The sequence below is a fragment of the Molothrus aeneus genome, chromosome 6 (genome assembly GCF_037042795.1).
Source record: "Molothrus aeneus isolate 106 chromosome 6, BPBGC_Maene_1.0, whole genome shotgun sequence".
Taxonomy (NCBI): domain Eukaryota; kingdom Metazoa; phylum Chordata; class Aves; order Passeriformes; family Icteridae; genus Molothrus; species Molothrus aeneus.
Window position 1 is genome coordinate 25342854 of NC_089651.1, and position 21860 is coordinate 25364713.

Below are 21860 nucleotides of genomic sequence, written 5' to 3' on the forward strand. Positions count from 1 at the left end.
CACGCACGATGCTCGGTGAGCTCAGTAGGTACTGTAGGGCCGGCGGACTGGGACCCCACGACCCGCGCCCATTCCCTCCCGGCCGGTGGTGCGGGGCGGGTGCCCAGCGCGTCCGCCTTTGCGGCGCGGCCCCTTTAAACCCCCCTGGAGGTCACCGGAGGACTCGCCCCGGGCCAGTCCCGCTCGCGCCGCCCGAGCCAATCCCTTCCCTGTGCCCTGCCCGGGGCCAATCAGAGCCGGCCGCCTTGGAGGCGGGAGGCCAGACCTGTGATGGACGGCGCCGCTGGCCAATCACCGCCAAAATCGGGGGGCTGATGCACGGGCACGGCACCCAATAGGCTCGCGGTCGAGTGGGCGGGCCCGGGCGCAGCGAGCCCCCGCCGGGAGACCGGGGGAAGGAGGGGAAGATGGCGGAGTGAGGGGCGGAGGAGGCGGAGGGGCCGGGCCGGCCGCGGCCCCGCGGCCTCGGCCGCGCTCAGGTGAGTGCGGCGGGAGCGGCGGCTGCGTCCACCCCGAAGCCTGGTGCCGGATCCCTGACTGGGCTGTGGGACCGAGCGCCCGCACACCCGCCTCCCCGTCCCGCCCCGTGATTGGGCTGGGCCCGGGCTCGGGCTCGTTCGCGCGGCGCCGGGCCGGAGCAGTGGGAGCGGCCGGGCGCCGTCGCCGCGCCCGCCCCGAGCGGGAGCGGGCCGGTGGCCGTGTGGGGAGGGACGGCAGCCGGAATCGGGCCGGTCCCACCCGCTCGCTACCCTGAAAAGTCTGAGCAACTTCGGCGCTGGGGACGAGGGCGTCCGGCAGCTCCGGCGCCGGGCTGCAGCAGATGGCCGAGCGGGAGAGCCTGCTCCTGCACAGCGGTACCCCGCAGCCGACTGGGCACAGCTGTGGCCGGCAGCGACCTGGGGAAGGGAAACCGAAATTATCATCTGAAATGAGGCTTCGCATGTCTGCTACGAGCATAGCGCCGAATACAGCTACGCTGCTGTTATCCTTATTCATGCGATGTGTGGGCTGGATGAATTCTGCTAATCTGAATGGTTATATCCTTTTATGATGTCTGTAGTGCTGACACAGGAGTGCACAAAAGGGATGGCTTCCTAATTGTTTGACAAAACCAGAAGGTACAAAAATCTACCCTGCAAAACAAGTTCTATGGAAAGCGGAGAGATTATAGTGGAATTTGATTTAGCCCTATGCATTCTTGTTGATAATAAGATAAAAAGAATTTAAGACACCATGAAACACGTGAAACTGTTTTCAGTTAATCTGAAATGCAGTAACTGTTTTCAGATAGTGCTAAATTATATTTTATCCTTCCAAATTAGTACCATGCAGGCCAGGTATTCCCCTGAATTCTTCAAAATTGTCCGTGGAATTTTGTGCTGGAGAATGGTACTTAGTTTAAATCTGAAGAAAAAAAAATGGGGGCATCAACGGTTCTTACTGAAAGCAAAAGAATTAATGCCACTAGCATGAGATTCCTTGTGTTCTATATTTGATAGCAGTTCTTGAGTTTGTCCTGGAATTGTGATTGCATTTTCAATCTGCATGTTAGGTAAAAGAAACAAGTTGAAGTGGTTAAACGAGAAGCATAGCTTTAGATTTTGTGGAGACATGGTGTGTTAGCACAGATGAGCTAATAATGAAGTAGTTGTTTGTAACTAGTGAAATAACTCAAAAGAAATATAAGCATGTCTTATAATTAGTTCTGAAAGCAGTAGCTACTTAGGAGAAAAATTTCTTAAGGAACATTTTACTGATTTTCGTGTGCAACATTACTCATGTAGTAAGAGTAATAGCAGCTTAGGAGCAACATAACATTAAGACACAGTATGCTGCCTCTGATGAATATTTCTACTTATACATGTCTGTGTATGAACTTTTAAAATATGCCAGGGGATTTGTCTTTGGCATACTACATATAAAGATAATTCTGTTTTATATTATCATTAGAAGAATAATAATAAGCAATCAGCTTACTTTTGTGTGAAGCTGTACACTACTTTAGCATTAAGAAATTCATATGGATTAGTATTTATTCTTAATTGCTTTCAATGCACAAAGCTGTGAGAAGTAGTGTCTTAAAAATAATATCAGAATTTCCTGTTACTCTGGTATATATCAAATCAATATGCATTGGTTTACAATCTTGCCCACAGTCCTGTGAGTCTGCAGCATGAAAATTTGCATGAGCAGGCTAAGCATCTCATGGTTGTCACTTCTTATTCAGGGGTGTCAGAAGTCATGGGCCAGCCAAGGCTAAAAAGTCCTGACCAAGTTTGTGAAGAGTCTGGAGTATCACTTGAACACCTCCCACATTCATTCTTAAAAACTAAAAAAGGAGTGGTGTTTGAAACCAGTCCTGACATGCCAGAGTTTATGTGAGTGTGAAATGCAAAACCTGCACAGTCTTTAGGGGATTAAAAAAACGAAAAGGATTTTTCCAAAATAGAATGTGGAAGAAGGGTTGTTTCTTTGCCTGAGCAGCGTTCCTAGAGCACGTTCCTACAGTGTGTGTATCATGGAATTGAAAGCTCATCTTTAAGCAGTTTTCTCTGCTGTGGTACGAAGTACTGTTAAAATATTGTGCCAACAATAAGTAGATGTGCATTGGAAACCTGGTAAAAGAGCAAAGGGGTTTTATTTAAAAATACAGAGTGAAACAAAAAATGAAGGTGGGGTGTGTGTGTTGCCTGAGATGTCTCTACAGCAGCCAAGCACCATGCTATGGATCCAGCAGACTGGCAGTCTCTGTTGGCAGGGGACAAAAGTTGACAGGTCCTTACTGTCTCCTGGCCTCTTCCTAGGCTGGCAACCACTCTAGGCTTCAGATGTGCCTTTGTGAACTCTTTTGGAGGGAACATTGCAGAACATCTACATTGTTCTGACTGGGTTATCAATGTTGTCTCCAGATCTGGGTGTGTTCTGAAGTGGCAGGGGGATCTGACCTGCTAACCTGGGTGCTGCTTCTAAGAGCCCAGATCCTGCTCAGTGTTACATTTGGTGTCTCCACACTCCGGGCACGCCTGGTCTTTCTCCAGTCACACCAGTCTAAGACTTTCTTTTACAAGTTCTCACCTTTGCCTTGTAGCTCAGATTTAGATGCTTAGTTCAAAGTTGCCTAGAAAGCAAAAAGAGCATGAAGGCAGCTATTTTTTGCAGGACTGTAAGCTACTTTCTATTGTATTTGTGTTTGTAATTTAAATGCTTGTCGTTCAGTTTCCAGGTTAAATTTGGCAGTTTTTAAGCCATAGGGAAAACCACAGTGGACTCGCGTGGGGCTAGTTTTGCTTTCTGTATCTCCATAGGTCTCCATTTTACTTCCAATTTTTTGTGTATTGGTCTTTCTATATAAACCTGCTTCTAGATCTTTCCTTCCTTACTTTGTCATACTTCTCAGGTGCTAGGCAAGAGAAGTGGAATCATCTTCTGAGTCTTTTTAGTTCTGCTCATCTCCTGGAGGATTTGTGTCTGTATAAGAGTCAAAGATAGTATTTTGGAATGCCAGACCTGATGGATCTCAGTTTTTGTTGTACCTTAAAACAGGGCATGGAGGGTGGAGTGGTAGTTGGTTGCATAACTGTATACCATTATATTAATATAGTCTCCAATTCCAGTGTGCTGATTATGTCAGAACACCAACTTTGGTGGGGTTTTTTTTTGCCATACTGATGGATTGTTAATACAGTATGTTAATATATATGAGAAGACAAATACTGCAGTTTTGCTGGTAAATTTATTTATGAGATAGGACTTCATCTCTTTTTGGCTTTGGAATTCCTGAAGTTCCTGAACTTCTTCAATACAGGCACCTCTCTGAATGTGAGATTTAAAGTTCATGGAAACTAATCTTTAGTTATGGTAGAGAAAAAAATTAATGGGCAATAGGTCAAGACTTAATGAAAATAATACATTCTGAATTTTTAACAAAGAAGGAGTCATGTAGGCAGTGTTGAGCTTTCACAGATATTTCTTGCTCCACATCAATTGACTGTATGTTCAGTACAGTATGAAACAAGAAAAATGACATTTTTTTTCTTTGTAATGTCCACTAGCTTTTATCTGAAGAATTAATAGTGTCACCATCAGTCTCAGTGCCTGCTCATTTTTAATAACCTTGATATATATCCAGTTGCATTTGCAAGTTCTGTTGGACTGCTGTGACCTCTGTGCTCCCATAATTGATGAAAGTCAGGTAGAGAGTGTATCAAGCAGAGTAGTTAAAAACTGGGGCATTCAAAGTCAGTGAACTTGTTAAAATTAAAAAAGTAGGTTAAAGCTAACTGAATTTCAGTGTTGGATGAACCAGTCCTTTGCTTGAGTTGCTTTAAATGTCACCAGCTGCTTTCTTTTTTAATAAGACTTACTTTAGTGTTTAGTTTAGTTAATTCACAGTCTTAATGAAAGAAGACCCAGCTTTTCAAAGATTGGATTGGTTTCTATTATGTGGTTTCTATTATGACAAGGCAATTTGGGATTATTACCAATTAATACCAATCCTGGTAATTGTTCCTTTTCAAGTTAATTCTTTTGTGAAGCATATGCTGTTGGTTCCTTAATGTCTCAAAAGTCACATAATGCTTGGATGGTTCTTGAGGGAAAATTTGAGTAGGAGGGGCCAGAACTGACAACATGGGAAGGAAGTAACTACCCTGAAATAGGGATTGTCTCATGGCTGGGGATTTTCTGAAGGTCCAGGTGCATGGTGCTTGTAGAAATGCTATGTTGTGCAGGAGTGTGGAAGCTAATAACACTCTGCTAAGGAATTTTGAATGATTTAGGTTCTGTGTGATGAGATGGTTCTGCTTATAGCAATCCATTATTCTTCCAGTTAGGTTGTCAGCTCAGTATTCTCACTATCCTCACTACAGTAGTTTGTTATTAACGTGAAAGAGTTTCTTGCCTTACTGGAGACTGAATATGTGTCCATCTCAGTTCCCATAAAAATGAAATGTGTGCCTCCAATTACTTGAAGTTTGTGTGTCTTGGCTCTTCCACAGTCTAATTCTCTTGATTTAAACTAAAAGAGGGGGTATATCTGATAATTTGAAAAATAACATCAGCATGTTTTATGTAGGAAGTCTAAAAATGTTACCTGCTTCATGGAAGGTACAGCTAATCTTTTGTGTATTATACAGATAATCATGTATGATCTGAGCTGCTTCCTAGATGCAAATTTAATTTTGTTTGTTAATCTCTTTCTTCCTAAGCTCACGGAAGAGGATGTGGAATGATCAAAAATAATGGTGAGTACAATTGGGAGGTTATTTAGGTACTAAATGTAAGGTACTAAACCAAGTTTGTCAGCTGATTTAGTTCCCTTTTCCCTGACCGAAGAAATCTGTCATTGAGATTTTAATTTTTTGTAGTGTGCTTTCAGAGAAATGGAATGTTGCCACAGTGTCAGATTTCAGCTTGGGCTTCACCTTAAAGAAACATTGATTTGACTATTATATATTCTAACAAGAATAAATGCCTTGAAAGTTATAAAATCCCTGTCCTGTGATGTCATTTGCTCTGCTAAAACAAATTGTGTTAACTTGTAATAGTTTTCTTAAAAGTGTTATTTGTTTAATTATAGGATTGGAAGGATGATAAAATAACCAAATGTAAATTATCAAATAGAAAAAAAGTACATTCAGAATTTCTGAGATTACAATAAACTTCTGTAGTTTTATTTTTTCCCAGTGAATGAAATATTCTGGTAGTTAAGGTGTGCAGCAAAGGGCTATATTCTGTTCTCAGCTCTGTCACAAACCTTTGGCATGTTTTATTGCAGCTTTCCAGGTCTGTTTTTCCACATCTTCATAAGAATAAGATTTTCCCAACAGTCGATGGTCAGCCCAATGATCAGCTGAAAAATATTTAAGTGACTCAAGAGAGATATTGATAGTGACATGTACTATATTGCCATTTTCATGGTCTACTCACTGCTTCTAACATAGGAGCTGAAAATTGTCACTGGAAGACTATTTCTGGACTTGATCAACAGAATGGTTAAGGTAATTAAAATAAGAAATAGAGACAGGGAAAAAAAAGGAAGAGGTTAGTTACTCTCATGTTCTTGTATATGAGAAATATTTTTTTCCTTTTTTTCCCCTCTATTTTGCATATCTTATTTTAGCACCAGAGAATGTTAATAAACATTCTGGTAATAGCGATGCAGGAGTGCAGCCATGTTAGTTTCTAACTTAATGCAAAAATATCAGTGTTAACAGCTGCTGTAGCTAGGTAGTACCAGGTGAGTATCACTGATGGAAGGCCAGGAGATCTGTGAAAAGATGAGCTACTGAAATTTGGCTATGCTGTGGTTAAGTGGGGAGAAATGAGTAAAAGTAAGAAGCTAATGTATGTGATCTTAAAACTGTTGTAAGTGCTCTTTTCCTCTCTGGCACTGACAGTTTCGTAATTAGTTGGGTGGTAGTTTATGATGTCTCTTTGAGCTGTGACCTGCTAGAGCAGAGTACATACACTCTGTGCCATGTGCACTCTGCTGCTGCCTCTTCGTTGTCATCTCTGTGTTGGAGACACGGCTGAAGCCCCACAGCTAATTAACAGTAGTGTATTTTTAGCTGCATCGCTTCTAAGTGTGTAGTTCAGCATTTCTGAAGTGTTTCCTTAGCCAGCTTATGGCCATCTAAAGTTAGATACAGAATTTTACAGACCAAGGGACTATTGCAGTTTGTGAAACCAGATAATTTTATCCAATAGAGTCAGGCTTTTAAAGTAGTGAACTGGTGGGCATTTTAAGGTTGAATGTATTTTATTCTGATTACTAAACTACCTTCCCTGTTTTTTTAATTTGGAATTCCAGATCCTCTCCTAAGAAGGTGGTCCTCTTACTTGATCAAAGGCTATAAAATGTGGATATTTCTCTTCTAGCAAGCAAAACTCGTTCTTCATTTCCATGGAGCTGAATGAACAAAGATCTGTCCACTTCTGTTTGAATCATCTCACCAAACATTTGATTCACCAGATGATTTCCCCCACAGAAGTAGCCCATTGTTTTATCAAAACTCAGAAGCAGAGTAACAGAAATCGGCATTTGTTTTCCTGAAAATATGTCTTCTGTGCCAGCTCTTCATTCAGCTTTCTGCATTCTGTTTTAAAATGAAAAATACTTTGTAATCAGATGTAAGTTGAAGCTGGTGTTTTTCACTGGTATTTCCTTCTTAATTTTAGGATGGTTAAATACTTTGCTGTGTCAAATTGGAATTCCTAGCGGATAAAGCGTCTGCATGCATTGCTGTGTCAGACTGACCTGATATATATGAAAAGTTGCAGGAGGAAAACCAGAATGTTTTCTGCAAGAAACTTAGCAAACAACTAGGTGTATCTCATACAGGTATTTTCTAGTCCAGGTCCCTGGTTTGACTTTGTAGATAGGCGTCAGCTCACATAAAGCAGCTAATGTACAAGAACAAATACAGAATCACCTTGTCTATACTGTGTATCCCAAGCTGTGATCAAAATGTATATTTGCATGTGTGAACCTCTGTAAGTGCAGGATATGAAGAGCTTTCACCTGAAGAAGAAATTACTCTGCATCATTTCATTTTTAGCAAAGAAAAAGGAAGCTTTGAAGGCCTCTGGGGTAACAGCATAATGACTAGGTTTGCATTTAATCATTACCTTCCTCAGGCTTTTAATGAATCCTTAGCATCAAAAGGAACAAGACCATTCTACAGGAGAAGAGATGGGCAGAACATCTTTCTTTATTATAGAAATTAACTTTTGATGGGATGGAAGAGACCAGAGCTGTAAAGTTGCAGTTTATCTACCTGGCTTCCTTGACACAATTTCAGCTTTTCCTACTGCTGATAAAATCTTGTTTTTGATTCTTTCCTGACTGAGAGGACCTTTATGTTTCCTTCATCTAGGTAGAAATAGGCCCAGGAAAATGGAATGTTAGCCACGTAAGAGGTGTGAGTTGAGAGCAGAAATACTTAGTACAGTCCTTTTTCTGGCTCTTCTTATTCCTTCCCAAACTAAGGCACAATCTGGTTGTTCTCATGTTTACACAAGATTCTTTGTCTATGTAATTTGTAATTATATAGGATATTTTCTGTCATTCTGAGATGGGAGCATATATTGTTTACATGCTCCCTGCTATGGGATTATCTATAACAAGTAAGATTTTTGGCAAAAAACTACCAGAACTGGGATATGTATTATATTCCACCTCAAATCTGAAATTCTTTAGTGCACCTTATTCCAAGCTTGTGATTTAGAAATGTGGCTTGTTAGCTTAAAGTACGGGAGATACTAAAATGGCTGGGGAAGTGTTCTAGATTTCTTGTTCTGTTTTTCCTTTTAGAAAACTGCTGGAGAGAGCCAGACAGCCTGAAAATGGCTCAAAAAGCAAACAATTGAAATCCTTCTTAAATCTTGGTGATTGATTGCCAGGGCAGCATTCTAGTATCAGAAATGTGGTGACATTTTGTGGGACCAAGTTCCATAGCAGAGTGAGGACAAGCGATGATGTTGATTCTAATCCTCCAAGTAATGTCTGTGTTTAGACTTGTTTTGTAACAATAGGATTTAATGACAGCTTCACCCATTTTGTGTTTCCATGAAGCAAAGAGCAGACACATAAGCTTAAGAGTGATGGGCAGGACGCTGTGTATCAAAGTAATGCCAACTTTAATGAGCAGAGAGGTGCTCTAAAATTGTGTGTAACATTGTGGTGAGCTGTGTGATAAGAGCTAACATTGAGCTTGATGAGGCGACCGCCAGCTTGGCCTGACTTTGCTGAATATGGTCTGAACTTTCTGGCATTGGAGGCAACTAGAAAAGCACACTTTGTTTTAGGGCCTCCTTACGTTGAAGCCAATAGGATTTAATGGAGATGTCTGTAGAAGCAGGATCCATCTCTAAGTGGTGGAAAATACTGTCAATATCATAGGATTACAGTGGTTGGGAAGTATGTGGTATAAGAAATGCCTGGTTTAGATCTGGGAATTTTCTTCCTTCTGCCCATACTTACACTTCTGATGTTAAAGATAGCAGTTGTTTCTTGCATAGCTTGATGACAAAATACTTGGGGGACAGGAAGGTATTTTTTTTTTCTGTGGACATGTACAAAAATTGCAAATTTGCCTGATTAGAGAGCTGATAATCTAAGCTCCTTAATATTTTGTAACCTGGCATTATAACAAAAAGTAGAATTACTGATTTTTTTAATAACTCCTATTCATGACAGTGTAGCAGCATTAGTTTTCGAGTTTAATTTTAGAACATCAGGATTTTATTAGGTTAAGGATCTGTGGCTTTCACAGAAATAATACTCCTATAGTGCATGCCCAGAAGACCCCCATTGCTGTACCTTCCTGGCCAGCACCTTTAAAGAGCTGCTGTGTTTGGAAATGCTGCTTCATCTGACTCACTTTTCCTTGCTCCGCTTTTTCTTTATGTTGGTTGGAAATCTTCCCATGTGAAAGATTACAAAAACAAGGGGCATGTGCAATAGCTCATATATATATATATATACATATATATATTTTAATACTTGTGGACAAAATGATGTTACAAGTTGTTCGAAAACAACAAAATCACCAATGTCTTCCATTTTGAGATGTGTATAGTTCCATAAGCATTAGTGCTTTGTAGCAAACTGTAGTGCCATGTTAGGACCAGTGCATGAGCCTAGTAGTATTTTTACAATTTCTGAGTGACAAATTTATTAGTAAACAGTGATGGTAATGTAATTAACACTAGAAAGGATACAATAGGAATGTCACAAACATGGTCTAAACATGCAGTATCCTCCCTTTGACAATGGCAATGCTATCCTTAGGAATGGAACTCATTCACTTAATGGGCTTCATAGAATCATAGTTGACTTTTTGATATTTGTCTGTCTGTCCAACTACAGTAGTAAGCTAGAGTATAAAAGTATCCATAATTCTCATCCCTATCGGTGTGATTCTTTTCTTTAAATCTTTGTTGGTGTTTTCTTCCATTTTCAATTTTATTGAACCATCTATCACCCATCCTGTGATATACTCAAAAAGTATGAATATGCTAAGGAGTTTGTGTGCATTCTGTACACATCTCTTACCTTCAGATAATTTACAAAGTCTGTTAAGTAATCTTTTTTTCCGATCTGACTCTATGATTATAGCTAGCAAAACATTATCCTCATTGTGTGATAAGTTAATAGTTGCAAAATGTGATGTGCTAATTATGCGTAGAAGACTTTTCTCCATTATTGCAGGAATGGGGAACCTTTTTTGGCTGAAATCCTATTGAATCTTAAAATAACTTTGGTGGATCCTGCATTTACATACATCTTAATAAGAGAGAATGCGTTAAGGTCCAAGGCTGTTGGAAAACGATGTTGCAGGCTGTATCTGTGCAGCAGGCTGTCTCTAGCCAATGAATCAGAGATTCCCCACCCCTGTATTATTGAGAATTCAATATCTTGTATTTTAGGTAACTTCCAGTTTTGCTTTCCAGCTCTAAGCTCAATTTTAATGATTTCTGTCTCTCCCTCTGCTTTTTTCAGAAGGAAAGTTTAGACCAGGGAAGTAAAATTGGCTTAGCACTCAATGGGCAGCTTAGACTGGTCAAATAGGAGACTGGTATGATTCTTGAGATGTGCATTGCTCTGTGGATGGCATCCTCTGATTTCCTAGGAATAAGTCTTTTATTTGATGCCAGTGCTGCTCTTCACCCATTTCTCTCTTTCAGCTTAGAGAGGATACTGCATCTTTTTTTCCTGAGACCTGCCTGTAAATGGCCATTAGGGGGAGGGAGGGAATGGGTAGCTTGGTTTTGTAATTTTGGTACAATATATCTTTAAAGTAATTAATCAAAAAGCATGTACTTCCGTGCAATGACAGTAATCCAGGCAGAGTTAATGTATGTAACAGGGAGAAAAAAAACCCCAACAAAACCAACCAAACAACCCTCTGCATCTTAAAAATTTCTGAGAAAATTGGACAGGTGGGCCATTTACAGCAGAGCTCTGGGGGACCTGTGCTAAGAGTCAGGTTCAATTCTAAATGGACGTAGCTGTACCATTGAATAAAGCAGTTTAGTGCTTGGGAGAATCAATTGAAAAATACCTCTGAAACTGGAATGCAAAATAGCACAGTATGTAGGGGGAAGAATCCCTGATGCAAACAAAGCCATAAGATGATTTAATAAGAAAATAGAACTTTAGTAGCAATAACTGTTTTGCATGTGATAGTAAATAACTTGCATTAGCAAGACTGTACAGTAGAGTAAGTGGGTAATAACCAAATAAGTTTGTGGCGCTCTGTGCTGCAGGGAGTTGTGTGAAGAGTCTTCCTGAGAAGAAGGGTGAATTCTTCTTATGTTCCTCTCATTGGAGGGAAATTGGCACTGAATACTAAGTTAACGAAAGTGATATATATATTAAAAAAAGAAAAATTAGCTTTGCCACATGTCTGAAGCACTGTCAGTGAGTGCTGGGGGAAGGGCAGACAGTTCTCTTTGAAAGGATAGCTGAAGTTTCCCTGTTATTTTTTTCTTTCTCTGTAGCCTAGCACTTGCTCTATTTCTCTGAGAAATTAAACTTTTCCAAGTACTGTACTGTGAAGAGAACCTGATTCTAAAGTTAGAAGCTTTTGTGGTGGGAAGTACTTTTTGTTTTCTTTGTTTATAAAGACCAATCTGAGGTAGTCTGTAAATAAAAAAAAAAACAAACCAAAACATTAGAGAGCACTTGACACTCAAAACATTTGTGCATGCCAAGCACAACTGTAGAATTCTAAAGATGTTACAGCAGAAAATAATTTCAGCTTTGCTAAACACTGCTTCAGACCATAATTGATTTCAGCTGATGCCTGAAGTTTTGCAGAGGAAAGTACTGTGAAGCCTCTGGTAACACAAAGGGTTATTGATCTTCACCTCTAGATCTACATCCAGAAAATTACTTGCTATCAAAGGGTTGCATAAAAGAGCCACAGGATTTCTAACCAGTTCCTAGTTGACACTTTTCAGTGTAGATACCTCATCTATGGACACAGTGTGGCCCAACATACAGTATTGTATTCTGAACAGAATCAGAGGTTTAGATCAATCTGACTGCATTTCTTCTGGAAAGCTGAAGTAATTTAGACTGTAAGCTTCCAGCTTAATGGAAGCTTCTTGTGTTTTTAAAGCATGGGGTGAAGCACTTTGGCTCTTCATAAATTGATAATGGAACTGTGAGGGCTGTGAGCATTTTTGCAGTATAAAGTAACAGGATAAGCATGAGAATGTCTAAATTAAGTGTTGGCTAATGTGTAATATGCTTATGAAAACTAATTGATCTGAAAGATTGTAATCAGTTTAAATTCCAACTATTGATTTTTTGATAAAATTGGAAGCTGGCCATAGGGGACCTTCATTTGATTGCTTTCTGATTACATTAGAGAAATTATGAAATTACGTGGTCTGTGATCAGCAAGTACATTTACATAATAATGAAATTATAATGAAAACAAAGTCACATTCATACTTCAGAAGTTTGAACTTTGTGGCTGAACAGATTTCTTCGAGGGTATATCCACTCAGAACAGGGGGGAGGAAATAAAGACTGATGTAGCCAGGCAAGTTATCTACATACACTTCCCAGTTCAGGCTTTTATTAATGATCTGAATTCTGTGGGCTGCTAGACTAGGAATTACTATTCACACCAACAAAAGGAGTTCCTTTGCCTTTCAGCCCTTGTACTATGGCATGATTTTTGCTTCAACCTCCTTGATTTAACAGCTTCTAAACCTAAGTGGAAGTGTCAGGTTCTACCACTCTTGGGTGTGTTATATCAAAATGTATAATGACCAGTATGGACATGCCTCCTTTAGCAGTACTAAACTCAGATGATACAAATATATTCTGTGTGTATATCCAGTAGTGCTGCTGCAGAAGGTCTAGCCAGTACTTGTATTGGGAACCTTCTTATACCTTCTGAAACAGAGGGTATTTGTCAAATTTATGAGAAAAAAGGAAGTCTTGCAAAGACTTCTCAATAGCAAGTGGGAAGAAATTGTACTGAGCTTGAGGATACTGACACTTTACATGAGGATTACATTGTCAAGAACTGGCAGTCTGTTTTTTTTTGGGGGGGGGGGGCCAGAAAAGGAAAAAATACTGAAGGTAGAACTATTTTTGATGTATAATGAATCTTAGAAATTACTGCTTCTTGCATCCTTAGGAAACTGGCTGGTCTTCCTCCAAAACTAATAATCCTGCTTGCTGATCAGGTACAGAGCTGCAGAATGACATTCAACTTAGATTCCACTGGATTTCTTTCATGGAATGATCCAGCATTTTGTCCCTGTAGCACTTTGACTGGCACACAAAAGCCAACAGTTGAATCAGGGTGTCTTGTTCAATAGTGCAGACACTAACCATGGATTCTGATATCTGTTCCCATTCAGTCTCTACACTTCCTCCTGCGTTTTAGAGAAAGTGTCAGTGTTCATGATGTCAGCAGAGCGTGTTTCTGTCTCTGAGCCTATGTACCAGGTTATAATATAGACAAACTCCCAAGACTTTTACCCCATCTAAAGTTAAAGATAGAAGGTAACTTTCTGTTCAGTGTGTCCTATGTAAATCCTGTCTGCTTCTCTCCAGTTCCCCTCCAAATGAGTGTGTTTGCAGGTCAAATGAAAGACAGGTAGTTTGTAATGCCTTAGGCATGAAGAACTGCATGGAGAAACTGAAGGAAAGCGGCACAGGCCCACAAACCAAATCTTAGAGCTAGTGTTCTAATTATGCATGATTCAAAATGTCTAGTGTAATGTAGTTATTACCAGTAAATTGAGATATGCATTTATACATAATGAAGCAATAGGAATTAATATACCAATAGCTTGAACTTCCTGCTTTGATTCTCAAATTTTGGGTTTTTTTTAGAGAATGTGCTGCCTCTGTAGAGAAGGGGGCAGAATGTATAGATAGGGACAGAAGCATGGCACCAAAACTGTAAATCAGGAACCGGGATCAGCAGAACTCGCCTTTTTAACCTCTAGTCTGGTTCATATCACTGTCCTGAGCATGTAAAAAGCAGGGCATGAACTAAGCATGTTTAGAGGCGAGATGAGGTTTCTCACCTGCTGCAGCTGTAGCAAGGAAAAGGGTGCAGAGTTTCTTACACGGTGCAGGGGAGCGACTGGTGGGAAAGAAAAAAACCAAACCCACAAAAAAATCACCCCAAAACCCAAGGCGACAAACGAGTAACAGAAACCACAGACTCAAATTGAGTGTAGTATTTGCCAGACAGCAGTAATAGCTTGAGTGTGGTGAGAGAAATTATTTGGAGAATACTGAAATTAATAAGCACAGTAGATATTTTTCAGGTGTTGAATAGCTTTTTAAGAGACAGTATTTTCGGGTAACTCTAGCCACATAGGCAGCTGTACTGAAGCATACTGGTACCAGCCAGCAATAATGGCATCTGCAGGAATGAACCTGAAAATACTGGTAATGTTGTATATTTTTTAAGTTCTTTAAAGAGATTTTTAAAAACAGAAAATTAGATTTGATCACTGAAGGTCTTTATCTTCTGCAACAGAGGTTGCAATTGTCTTTTTTTCTTTATTTTGCTTACTAGATAAAAGGGAATTTGGGTGCCATCTTTCTGTAAACTCTTAGTGTGTTCTCTGTAATTCAAGTCTCTTAGTGGATAATGCAGTCAATTTCTGCTGGCAGTTTTAAAATAAGAGAATGTGTGGTATAGCCTGCATCACTAATACTTTTCCAAGTTTAAACTTGTAATTAAACGTGTAGAATACTGGCTTGTAATTGCAGAATTCCATTCTTGTAGCTTAGCTTAATTTTGTAAGTGGGCTTAACTTGTGCAGAACACTTCTCCATGTACAGAGGCTCAGTCCTCTCTCTTAAGTAGAAAGTGTCTCGGAGGAAAAAAAGGTGTGTCAAGTTAACTCCTGTTCATACTTCATAGCCAACCATTCATAAAGCACTGTGTTTTGGGTTTGGAATGGGAATTGTGGTTTTACCCATGAATGCTCTTTTGAAATATGTAAGGATTGCCAAATGAAGATACAAATTTTATAAGAGAAGATAACTATTCCATGGTATCACAAGTTAGACTGAATGAAAGTCTTTGAGCCAACTTCTTCAAGAAACAAGAAAATTTCTAACACAAAGTTAGCCCAGTGGTTAACCACGGTCATTCTTAATTCTTTAGAACACTATGCATGGTTTTAAAGTCTGTTAAATATTGTGATGAGTAAGCCATTGTATCCTTTGTATTTCCCTTCAGTATAACCTGGGGAATAGGCTACTTCAGGATATCAGTGAAGTTATTTTCCTTTTGAAAAACATAACAGCAAAGGAGAAGTATTAGGTGTAAATTCCTAAAAATTACCTTAGTACTTAATAGGCTAAAGAATACTTACACTGAATTTCTGATAGCATTCTTGCATGGATTAGTGGAGGAAATTATTGGTGTGACTACAAACTATGTACTCCCATTGCACATGTTTTACATGGTAACAGTGAAAGAATGTCTCCCTGCAAATTCTGATTTTTTCCAAAAGGCAGCTTGCTTTTATATCTATGCATCTTTGAGGATTTCAAGATAAGATTTTATTCTTTTGACACTGTAAAGAGGAACTGTTTAAAAATGAACCTGGAAACTCTGCACCTGTATAAAAACTTTTTTAGCAATAAAGCAGCACAGGCTGAGAATGCACTAAAACTGGATGTGTCGTCTGTTCAGAAGACAAATTAACCAAATTACATTCCACTCCACTTCTGAGGTGTACTTGCTGTAGCTCTGTCAAAACTTAACAACTTGAGCTGAATTCATATATGCTGGATATCTGCTTTGGGGCCAGCTGTCCCAGAAGACTTCAGGCACAAGAGCTTCTGACTTCTTAAATAGCAGCTAAACAAAAATTGTTATTCCACTTCAGTCCCTTCAAGGGTTATTTTTGAGGGTAGCAGAAATTCTGCTTCTTGTATTGATTGCTTAATAGTAACAAGGCCCCTCAGAAGAATGTTTTATGGATGTATTGTTTATTGTTTTGTGACTACACTTTTTTTTATATTGTGACTACACTTCAAAAAATTTCTTCTGTGGTTGGTGGAGGTCCTCCCAGTTTCAAAGATTACAGAAATGCAGTTTAAAAATTTACCAGCTATTCTTCAGCACATACTTATTATTTATTTAAATCCATGGTACGTAATATAATTTGTGGAACTGATACTTTAATGCTTCATAACAAATGAGGACCCAAGTGAGATAAAGTGATGGGTTTTTCTGCAAAATAATCAAAGGAAAAGAAGTAGGCCTAGGACTCACATAATACCGGCAGTGATTTGGACTATATGAATTTCTGAGTTTCAGAAATTAGCTTTTATTTAAGAAGTTCCTTCTTCACAACTTTAAATATAGTACAAAAATGTAACTGACAGTTTCCTTTTAAGGATCAGCACTAATGAAACAAAACAATTTAGCATTATTCATAATACAGACATAAAATAGCAAGAACCAGTCTCAATGCAGAAATTAGAATGAAAGGGCAAAAGCAAACAGCCCATTATCAATCACATTTCTTAGACTCATGCAACAACAACACAAGCACTGAGGAAGTACTACAAAGGTGGTATTAGAATTTGTGAGAGTCCCTGCTCTCCTTGCAGAACGGCTGTTGATACTCCATGGTTTTGCTTATGACAATGAACTGAGTCCATAAGAACTCCCAAACAGAAATACAGTGAGCATTAGTAGTAGCCTAAGTACCAGTTGCCCACCTAAAACCTCTGAGGTGCCTTACAGTGAGTTTTGTACCCTCTGCTCCAAGCAGTTATTTTACAAATAAGACAAAACACAGAACTGGCAGTAGCAGCAACAAGGTCTGCAACCTGCTGGTCATATATATGTTAGGAGAAGGCAATTTGCATCACTGGAATTAAGTTGATCAAGAAAACAGAATCCTCTCTAGACTACTACAGAAAACTACTAAACTTTCCATAAAATTCATTATTCCACTGGGGAAAAACATTAGCCCTTTAGGGAGGGAAGGGGAGAGAAAAGGGACCTTAATCTTCCAAAAAACAAGAATTAGGGATATTCTGTCCCAATAAAAAGGGGTAAGTAGTGCTTTATTATCTGTAAATTTATTTTCTAAATATTTGGAAATAAGCAGAACCAATTTGCAACAGAAAGAGATGCCAATGAGCCACAAGTAGGTATTTTTTTATGAAACATCCTAACTGGCCATTTGAAGGCAACAGGCAGTCATAACTTCAGGAAAGCAGTGCTTCCAGGATTGTGCAGAAGACTGTTCCTTGGTTTCATAGTTAACATTCCAGAAAGAAACACTCAAATCTGTTGAAGGCAGTTGCTCACAGCCTTAGCTGGCAAAATTTGACTCAGTCCTGTTCCTGGGGCTGCACTTCAGCAGACTTGGCAGGCACATGGGTTGCCCTTTACCTGAAATTCAAAACCTTGTGTTCTGTCTCCATGGTGCCATCCTGACTTACGCTCTAAGAATATTGCAGCATCTGTGACGTGCTTGTCTGCTGCTTTTGCAGGCAACACACACAAGCAAATCTCAAAACTCTTCAGGAGTCCATATAGCAGTGGCTCACACATCAGATGTAGCTAATGAGCCACTTCACCAAAATCTAGCTGCCATTAACAACGTGTCTGTATTGAAAGATAGGACAAGAGCTTTAGTTTTTAAGAATGTTCAGTTTGTAACGGTGGCTCTTGAATACCATCACCTTGTTAAGTATATTTTGCATAACTCCAGAAACCTGACTTCAGTATTTCAAAGGCTGGTTTTCCCCCAAAGTCATTAGAAAAACCAAAGTCAGATTTACACAGCCTCAGAGAGTAACATGCTGCATGGGTGAGCTATTCAGACTTCCAAGCATAACTTTAGTATGTCAGATTATCAGGTGTTCTTGAAGGGATGCACTTCATCATCAGTTCTTTCCACACACAGATAAAGTGACAGATCAATACTCAGACCTGGTCTGGTGCATTATTTCTCTGTAATGACCAAACTCAGCAGAGATGCAGAAACAACTCCAGCAGTTCTTGAAAATGGGTATTAGTTGGCATTAACTCTTGCATATCCTGATAGCAGGTCATCTGCATCTGTTGAAGAGTTTTGCCACTCTGTTACATAATGATTTTGTTACATAATTATTTTATCCAGCTTCCTTGTCAATAATTCTACACGACTACTTAACTCCACAAGCTTTTCTTTCATCTAGGAAAAAAGAGAAGAGTATTAAAATTAGCAAAAAAAGTCCTAACACTGGATCTTTGAATAACCTGCACCCCACTCAAAGTGGCTAAAGAGCAGCTCACTTTCAAGATGGGAAAATATAGAGGGGCTTGATCTCTATACTGCATGTTTAGTACTGACAAAAACAGCACCCAGATCAGAGGGCTGCACTAAAAACTGGAGATGGATCAATGTGTACCAGAATCAGCCCTTCCAGGGACACAGTGGAAGATGAAGATGGAGTTGTTGCAGTTTTACTATGATAAACCTGATCTTTCCTAGTTAACTCAAGTTTTCACACAGACAGAGACTTTCTTTGACAATATGTGGACAAACTGTTTCATCATTAGCTTAGGAATACATATGGACATTATGTCTCAAAAAGCAAAGGCCAGATGCTTGAGCTTGTTCTAGTCAACAAGGGAACTCCCTACAGTCATGTAATTTGTGTTTGCAATGAAGTGCTGTCATATTTTTACTTCAATCATGTATTATTACTAAATCATGTCTCAACTTCAGAAGTTTTATCTAGATAAAATTTTTGTATCTTAGCCTCACTTGACCTGTAAAAACACTCTGATCTTATAGAAACTGGAAGATGACTTGGAAGAGGATAAAACTTAAGAAATATAAAAGGCCTAAACCTAAACTCAGCCCCACAAAAAAGTAATGAACAAATTATCACATAAATACTGGATATTCTGGCTGTCTCCGACACATAATAACTTCATTTGAGCTAAGGCACAGGCAATTAACTAACATAACGACTAGTCAGGTTACAGATAAGAACATCCACTTTGAACACCACAACAGGAGGGAGGTCCTAGAATTCTCTCCGAAACTACAAATACTGCCATGGTGTTTTGATCTTACACAGACATAAAAATATGACTTTAAAAATCCCTTTCAAAAAAAAAAAAAAAATTTTTTTTAAATTCTTCAATAATGACAACACGAGTCGTAATACTTAGGCCAAGTCTGTATAAATGATTTTAGGTTTGTTTTTTTTTTTTGCAAGGTATAGAGATAAAAGGATAACAAACTTCTGCCAAAGTTTATCTAGAACTGGGTATGTTCTGCACTTCAGAGGTCTTAGAAAATGTTTCACATCTCATGCATTGAGTCAACTATTGTCAAATGAGGCAGCATTTTCTCAATCTTGGGCACTAAAAACCCCCACATTTCTGTCAATGTTTTTGAATTAATGTCCAGAATTACTAGCATTTTCTTACATTCTGCATGTGTTTCTTTAAGGTCACAGCTGGAAAAGTCACCTTAGAAGCTTCTATAATCATTTGATTTTTTAAGAAGTAACTGGAAAACAAAAGGGGAAAGGAAAAAAAACCACAAGAAAAACAGTTAAAAACCTATAGTCGCACTATTTAGACAGATGATTTAAGATGATTTTAAAGCAGATACAAGGTTGTTGCCAAAAACAGTAATTATGAAAATACTCAAAACATAACAATGGTTTTATTTTGGAATCAAGATCCTCTCATCACCTGCTGTAAGTAATTTACAGCTGCTATAGTCAAGTCCTCAACCTATCATGGAATCACTTTGATACCTTAGGTTAGCGAAATGCATCTGGAACTGAAGAGATTTCAGCATTGCACACAAGTAAATATGAAGTCTTACATTACACAAGGACACTCAAGAGGTGTAAGGCAAATCAAAGGGATTCACATCAACACAGTTTAGACATCAAGAATATTAAAATCCCACATCAATGTGCTCAGACAAAAGTCAAACCACTTTTGTTAGCTGTAGGCCAGTTGTACAGTAACTTACAGCTACCTGTGAAGTCACTGACCATAAGAATGCAGTGTACTCACCACATGATGCTGTCCTTGAAGAAACAGAACAAGTCCCGGAGATGTGCCAGCTCACTGCCAGAAGAATAAAGAATGAAGCCCACGGCTGAGCCACAGGACCGACAGAATAATAAATAATAAGCACTAAAAAGAGAAAGGGAAATGTTTTTAAAAAGAAGCTTTTGAAACCACAGATGCTGTATATTTGTCAGAGGACATAAAATCTTCAGTTCCCTTGGGGCAAAATCCAAGGCATAATAACACCTCCTCCTCAAAAAAGTAATATGTACAAAAACAACATAACCATAAGAAACTGGGCATGTTGTGAAAGAAGTAATCTATCTAATAGGTGAAGTTGCTATTAAGGAAGAAAATGCACATCTTATTATCACAGAATGTTTTAGAGTATTCTACTCAAACATGATTTAACTAATAAAGCAATGCATGTGCTAGTTGTAAATTCTTTCTAATAAGATAGATTCTTACCCCATGCAGAGGGAGGGGCAAGGAAAAAAGTCAAAAAAAGAGCAAGTCTTAAATAGAAAAAGTTCCCAGTCCTGACAGTTTGTAAAATAGCCTTTAAAAATCATTTAAACAAGCTACTGGTTCTGTAAGCCCCTAGATGACATTTCACTTTCTTCCCGCTAGACTGAGTTACCAAACCTTGCAAACGGTAGGTTCCTGAATAAGGCAGCACGATTTTTTTATTTTCAGTATTAAGAAAAACCAACTAACCAATAGCCACCCCTCCCCCCAAGACCAACTAAAACCCCACCAAACCAAACAAAACGCAGAGATGTTTTAAGAGACGTTTTAGGAAGGGAACAAAAGGACCTACAAGTTTTGCTGTCTTCTACTGCTTTGCTCGAATTTTTCTCTCTACCTACAGAGGTTATAGCAACAAAACTCTTTGATTTCAAGTGAAAACTACATCCCTACAAAAGGTTTCTCCATCCGAAGTGTGAAACAAGCACAGAAGTCACTTGGGAGTTTGCCAAGCCCCGCAGAACCCCCGCGCACAAGCCGGAGGAGCTCCCGGCCGTGCCGGAGCCCGGCTTTTCCCGCACGATTTACCGCGGCTGCCGCCCAGGGCAGGCCCAAGGCCAGAACTACGGGAGCTACGCACCATCCCAGGAGGGCTCCCTCCAGGCCGACCAGCAGCGAGTCCTCCCAGGTCACATCGCTGGTGACTTCTGAGGAGAAAGAGAGAGACGCGCTGCAGCCGAGAGCCCCCGGACCAGCCCCCGCCCGGTCGCCGCTGCCCGCCCGACGCCCGCGCGGGGTAGCGGCGCGTCCGCAGCACCCGCCGGCCCGACGAGGCACTGACTGAAGCAGATGAGGACGCTAAGCCCCGGCGGCTCCTGCCCGCACAGCTGCAGCGAGTCCCCCAGCACCGTCCAGCAGCCACGGCAGTGGAACACGGCGCACTCCTCCGGCAGCGGACCCTGCCGCCGCGGCGGCGATGCCGGCACCGCGGCCGGCGGCAAGGAAGACGACGGCGGCGACGGCAGGGGCGGGGACGGCGGCGGCGGGGGCGGGGGTGGTGGCGGCGAAGCCCAGGCGGTAGCGGCGGGGGCGGGCGTCCGCTCCAGCACGATGGCCCCGATGGGCTGCGGGTCCTGGAACAGCTGTCGCAGCCGCTGCCGCACCGCCATCTCCTCCCGCCAAGCGTTCGGACGCGGGGCTCGCCCCCGAGTATCGCGATTGGAGGATGGTTCGCATATCTGCATTGCTATTGGTCAGTGGGCGCGTCAATCCTGGCCGCCCGCGGCTATTGGGCAGCGGGCCACACCGCGCGCGACTTTCTCTACCGGGAACGCCTCATGG

At 40.4% G+C, this 21860-nt stretch overlaps 2 protein-coding genes across 6 annotated transcripts in view; one reads left to right on the forward strand and one right to left on the reverse strand.

Annotated features, from left to right (window-relative positions):
* Positions 1-390: 390 nt before the first annotated feature.
* NUSAP1 (nucleolar and spindle associated protein 1) overlaps positions 391-21860 on the forward strand; it is a 34093-nt gene continuing 12623 nt past the window's right edge. For 2 of the 5 annotated variants that reach the window (XM_066552965.1, XM_066552969.1), the window contains exons 1-4: positions 391-479; positions 5208-5243; positions 5777-5999; positions 6812-7131. Coding sequence is in view for 2 of the 5 variants with exons in the window: in XM_066552964.1 (XP_066409061.1) it covers positions 5241-5243 (3 nt within the window). In the remaining 3 variants the exon portion in view is untranslated. The remainder of the gene's footprint in view (positions 480-5207; positions 5244-5776; positions 6000-6811; positions 7132-21860) is intronic. The other 3 variants (XM_066552964.1, XM_066552968.1, XM_066552967.1) reach the window with 2 other exon arrangements.
* Positions 16327-21715, reverse strand: OIP5 (Opa interacting protein 5). Its single transcript, XM_066552970.1, has 5 exons — positions 21361-21715; positions 21160-21226; positions 20055-20177; positions 19452-19533; positions 16327-18201 (listed from the first exon to the last, which is right to left on the reverse strand). The coding sequence occupies exons 1-5, from the start codon at positions 21686-21688 to the stop codon at positions 18127-18129; spliced, it is 675 nt and encodes a 224-aa protein (XP_066409067.1). The 5' UTR covers positions 21689-21715; the 3' UTR covers positions 16327-18126.

What these genes read in the sequence shown, in the direction of transcription:
- OIP5 (XM_066552970.1), bottom strand. Translation starts at nt 21,688, where the DNA reads ATGGCGGTGCGGCAGCGGCTGCGACAGCTGTTCCAGGACCCGCAGCCC. An exon ending in TTCAAGGACAGCATCATGTG is followed by an intron (nt 19,534 to 20,054) that starts GTGAGTACACTG and finishes TTTGTTTTCCAG; the next exon opens with TTACTTCTTAAAAAATCAAA. An exon ending in TAAAGAAACACATGCAGAAT is followed by an intron (nt 18,202 to 19,451) that starts GTAAGAAAATGC and finishes CTTTTTTCCTAG; the next exon opens with ATGAAAGAAAAGCTTGTGGA.